Raw genomic sequence first — 4949 nt, forward strand, 5'->3', positions numbered from 1 at the left:
CCCCGCAGACAGCCCACACTGGCTGTGCCCCCTGCTGTCCTGAGCTGCCAAACTCCAGAACCACCCATGCAGGCTCCGCTGCGGACAGGACAGTGCCAGGCAGGACACCGCCTGTGCCGCTGACACCCCTCTACCGGCACAGCAGGTACCTCCTCGCCCTGGGCTCTGGCTCAGATCAGGTGTTTCTTCATCTCCGCGCCCCAGCGCCCAGCGCAGCACCTGGCTGCAAGAGGCATTGGCATGTCTGCTGGATGTGTCCTGCACCCCGATCCCACCTGCGCACAAACACACCCCCGCGTCTGAGCGTCTGGACGCCTCCCTGAATCCTCACCATCACCATCACCAAAGTCACCTTTGGGCTCGATGGAAAGAGCAAGGATTCTATTTTATTTTTATTTATTTATTTATTGAGGATTCTAGTTTAGAGGCTGCCGTTTTAGAGCAGGATGGAGAAGCTAAGCCTCTCATGTAGCTTGAATCAAGGAAACAGTGGCAGACACCATGCTCTCCCCACACATATATACAAGAGCTGCCAACCTCCCCACCTTCCTCCCAAAGCTCACGGCAGACATCACCAATTGATCACAGCACACTAGCTGGCACGGACGGTGATGCTTATTTGCCATCATGGGCTGGGTATGCAGCCTAAGGAGATCATAAATGAGAGATCTGTAAAAATTCCTTGGTAACTGGTAAGTTCTTATTTGATTGTAAGATGTAGTTCACATATCAGATAAGCAAGAAGCTTCAGAGGACTCTGAGGGACAGGGACAAAGGACAGAGATCGTGATCGGACAGGAGGAGGAATCTGATGCGGAACGAACAGGTTGGAAGCACTGAGGGACTCCGCCTCGTTGCAGGGGACATTCAGCCTCCCCGCCCCTGCCGGGCAGCCGCTGCTTGGCAACAGGGGAGGCCGGACGTGGGTTACCCGATCGGCAGTTTCTGTGTCACTCAAGACAGCTGTGACTCTGTACCTCGGTTTCCCCGCTACTGAAATTATTCGTTTTCAACCAACCCGCAGAGAAGACTTAACGGTGTTAACGTACAAGGCCCAAGTGTGTAAATGACAGAGACAGGCCCTACCCAGAATGCAGAGCCGCCCCCCCAGGAGAGCAGGCAGAGGGGCGTCTCTCGAGACCGAGTGGGCCCGTGCAGGCCTCACGGCCCCTCCCCTAGGACCTCCGAGTCCATGTTCCCTGGGTTGCAGGGTCTCTCCCTCCCCAGGCTGGAGACTGCAGGATGGGGTGTGGACTGGGAAAGCGGGGTGCGGACAGATACTCCAAGCACCAGGTCTTAGCGGCGGGCGAAGAATTCCACTCAGCGAGCGAACGGTGTGGTCACTGCCCTCTGCAGGGCATCTGCATTTGTGGACGGGTGTGAAATGGTAATGGCTGACCCCCCCACCCCCCCACCACCTCCAGGCCTAGTACCGCAGTGGGGGAAGAGGGGAAGGAGGGGGAAAGAACTGTGCAAAGAGAGGCCTGGATGGGTGGGGGTCCCAGAAGGACCCAAGCAGCAGATGACCCCCAGGTGTGGGCCTCAGACCCATCAGCTACCCCCGCCAAAGTAAATCCGGAGGCGAGCCCAGGTGGTTCCTCTTCTGAGCGCCAGCCCGGCCTCCCGAGTCCTGGGGCGCTGGCTCGGCGCCCCCCGGGGGACTGCCTTTCTCCGGGCACGGCACCAAGCCGGGGGGCCGGTTAGCAGTCTGCAGCAGAGACGCAGGGCTGTGGCGGGAGGGGGCTTGGAGGGCAGCTCTCCATCACGATCTCGGAGGCCAGGCCGGTGGCCGGAAGGTCCTGAGCGGGAGTCTGAGTACCCGGGGGCTGCATCTTCATCCTCAGCCCCTCGGGGCCTTTGACCTGCTACCCGGCCCCGGCCGCCCCTAACACGCTCCAACGCCTCCTCCACGCGTCCATGGCCTCTGCCTCACCAAACGGAGCACAGTCACACCCCGCGAGCCAAAGGGGGCATGGAAGCTGGCAAGAAAGAACAGCAGTCAGGGCAGGGCACACACGGGGGCGGCGAGTAGCCACAGGAGCTGTTTGTACCAGAGCTTCCCAACCTGCTCCAACGTTTCAGGAGAGAACAGCATTTGTCCAACACCCTGTCATCACTGCAGGAAGCTGTCCCTCCCGGCCTCTGAGGCCTGGGGGATCAAAGGGGATCAGCTCTAAGGACAGAAGGTCTGCCTCCTGCCTGGCCTCTCAGTGACCCCGCACTGCCCCACGAGAGGCACTTAACAGGAGGGCCGGGGGTGTGCAGCACCGACCCCCAGGCTCAACGGACCCGACCTGGCGAGGTGAGAAGCTGCAGGACAGGGAGAGTCAGCAGGGTGGTGGTAGTGGGGCGAGGGGGATACAGGTTTCCAGGGGAGAAACGACACCTAGATCCTTCCTCAACCTGCGCCCGGTTCCCCCGGGAGGGGGCGGCATCTGGGGAAGACGGCACAGGGCCAGGAGCCACAGTTTCTAGGTTCTATTCCTGGTCCCTCCCCTGAGCCTTGCTGACCACAAATCCGGCCCCACCCCCTCCTCCAGCTTCCCTTCTCGGCCCAGCCAGCATGGCGGGCACTCTGGGGCAGGTGGACAGGCCCACCCTCCTCGGCATCAGTGGCCTGGCCTGCACACCCCACAAATCTCCTGGTTTCCCAACAGCTCAGCCCTAGGACCCAAAACCCACCACTGAGAACAGGTAGTGGAGCTCCCAGGCCCAGCCCAGCTCCCACCAAGGTCCCACCTTGGGAGCTACGACTCCTTGGTTCTGGCCCCAACCCTGAGAACCCTGCCACTGAGGGAGGCCGTCTTCCTGCCTCAATCCCACCGTCAAGCTCCAGGACGAGCGTCGTCGCAGCAGAAAGGGGTGGGGGGGCAAGCTCACCCCCCCCCTCCGCCCTCCGCAGCTCCCTGAAAGCCACAGCCCAGGAGCCCTGCCTTGGTGGGGGTGGAGGCCCAGCCGCCTGGAGGTCTGTTCTGCTAGCCTCTTCCACCTGAGTCAGGGCAGAACCGACCTGGGGGGGGCGGTGCACATCCTGCCCACCCTCCTCTCAGGCACTGCAGGCACATTCAGGACCCCTGCCCGGCGCCCCAGGGGGAGGGCCGGCTCTTGGCCCCAGGCCCAGGCACCCAGGGTCGACTCCTGGGCTTTCCCTCCCCATTGGCCCTACGACGGCCAGCTTTGAGAGGGCATGCTGGGGTGGGGGGGGGACGGTGCGGGGCGGGGGCCGGGCGGGCATTTCCTCTGTAGGGGAAAGAGGAGAGAGGAGACGGGAGGGCAAGAGGAAAGAAAGGCTCAGACCCCAAGAACTCACCTGGCACGACCCACGACACCGCGTCCATGGCCGCGGGAAGCGAAGACGTTAGCCTGCGGCCTAGGACACGAGGGTTCCGGTCCCGAGGCTCTGCCGGGCGCGCACGGTCTGGATGGCCTGCTGGTTCTTGAACTTGACCAGGCCCAGGGTGATCTGCGCGTTCCAGCCGGGGTCCTCGGGCGGGCAGCGGAAGTCGATCTCGCCGCCGCCCTCGGTCACCAGCGTGAAGTAGATGTGGCGCCCGGTGCTCTCCACGCACTCCACGGCTTTGATGCGGGCGAAGCTGAGCTCCTTGGGCCGGCCGCCCGCGCCCTTGGCCTCGAAGAGCTGCAGCCCGCGCTCGGTGAGCACGCAGCGCTTGCGCTTCCACTGCTGCAGCAGCCCGCCGCTCCGCTTCTCCAACACGCCCTCCCGGAGCACGGCCGCCGTCATGGGCGCGCGCGGGGCCGGGGCCGCGGCGCGCCCCGCCGGTTCTCCCTGCGGCCCGGCCGGCGCCCGGTGCCTCCCGCGCCGGGCTTCGGCCCCCGCCGCTGCTGCGCGCCCTCCCGCCCGCTCTCGCCCGTTCGCCCGCTCGCTCCCCGGGCCGTCTGCGCGTCGGGCGGCAGCTCGCGGGATGTGCCCTCACATGTCCCGCGCCCGCCTCCCGCCTCCTGCGCCGAGCATTCCTGCCCGGCCGGCCCTCCCCTCTCCTCCCCTCCCCTTCGCTCCTCTCCCCTGCGCTCCCGGGGGCGGGGCGCCTTCAGGCCTCCTGTCTGCCGTTTCTGGGGACCACAGCTCCTCCAGGCCTTGGACTCAGGGGGGGATAGTGAGGGGGAGGAGGAGGGGCGTCTTCCAGACGTGAGGGGGTCGCTGCTTGTGGAGGAGGGCGGGTTGCTCCGTGGTCGCGCACTGGCACCGGTTGGGACTCGCACGGGATGGGGGTTGCCAGACAGCTGTTGGAGCTTCCCAGGCCGCGGCAGTCCTGGCCCCCAGCCTCTGCCTCCTCTCCTAGCTTGACCAGCTCCCCCTTGGCGTTGCGCAATCAGAAAAATGAGGCCGATCCTGGGGTTGGGGCGGGGGAAAGGGGGGATCAAGCCTAAGTTGGGTTCCTCCCCCATCTGCAGATTTTTCGGTTTGGGCCCCAGACAGGCTGCCCACAGCTGTCTCTGCTTGGACGACCCACTGTCTTGTGCCTGCCCCCATCCAGTGCGGCTGAGGAGAGCAGAACCTTGAGGTCCCTTGGCCTCCCCTCCCCGCCCCCCACGGATCACCTGGCAATGGCACTGCCTGTGTCCTGGGCACACACTGGAGGGGCCTGCAGTTCAGCCCACCTAGACCGTGCCTGGTGGAGTCAGCGCCAGGCCAAGCGCGACCTGTTGCTTCCCCTCCGCAGATTCAATCAACCTCCCTCCATCCTGCACCGCACCCCCCAAGAAGGGACTTCTCCCCGGATGCTGAGCTGAAGACGGAGGGAGGGGACGGGAAGAAGGCTCCCCTCCCTCTTCTGCCTGGAGCGTGTGGTGTAAAGATACCAGCTCTGTAGAGCTGGGCTCCAACCTCAACTCCTCCGCCTCGGTGGCTGTGTCTCGCCCACCTCGGGCAACTTCATCATCCTTCAGTTTCCTCATCTGTCAAATGAGAGGATTCATTGATTCTTATC

General features: G+C 64.2%; 1 protein-coding gene across 1 annotated transcript; it reads right to left on the reverse strand.

Annotated features, from left to right (window-relative positions):
- Positions 1–379: 379 nt before the first annotated feature.
- On the reverse strand, positions 380–3963 carry PHLDA3 (pleckstrin homology like domain family A member 3). Its single transcript, XM_059998845.1, has 2 exons — positions 3311–3963; positions 380–1979 (listed from the first exon to the last, which is right to left on the reverse strand). Exon 1 carries the CDS (start codon positions 3740–3742, stop codon positions 3371–3373), a length of 372 nt encoding a protein of 123 aa, XP_059854828.1. The 5' UTR covers positions 3743–3963; the 3' UTR covers positions 380–1979; positions 3311–3370.
- Positions 3964–4949: the final 986 nt, after the last annotated feature.

The sequence above is a fragment of the Delphinus delphis genome, chromosome 1 (assembly GCF_949987515.2).
Source record: "Delphinus delphis chromosome 1, mDelDel1.2, whole genome shotgun sequence".
Taxonomy (NCBI): Eukaryota; Metazoa; Chordata; class Mammalia; order Artiodactyla; family Delphinidae; genus Delphinus; species Delphinus delphis.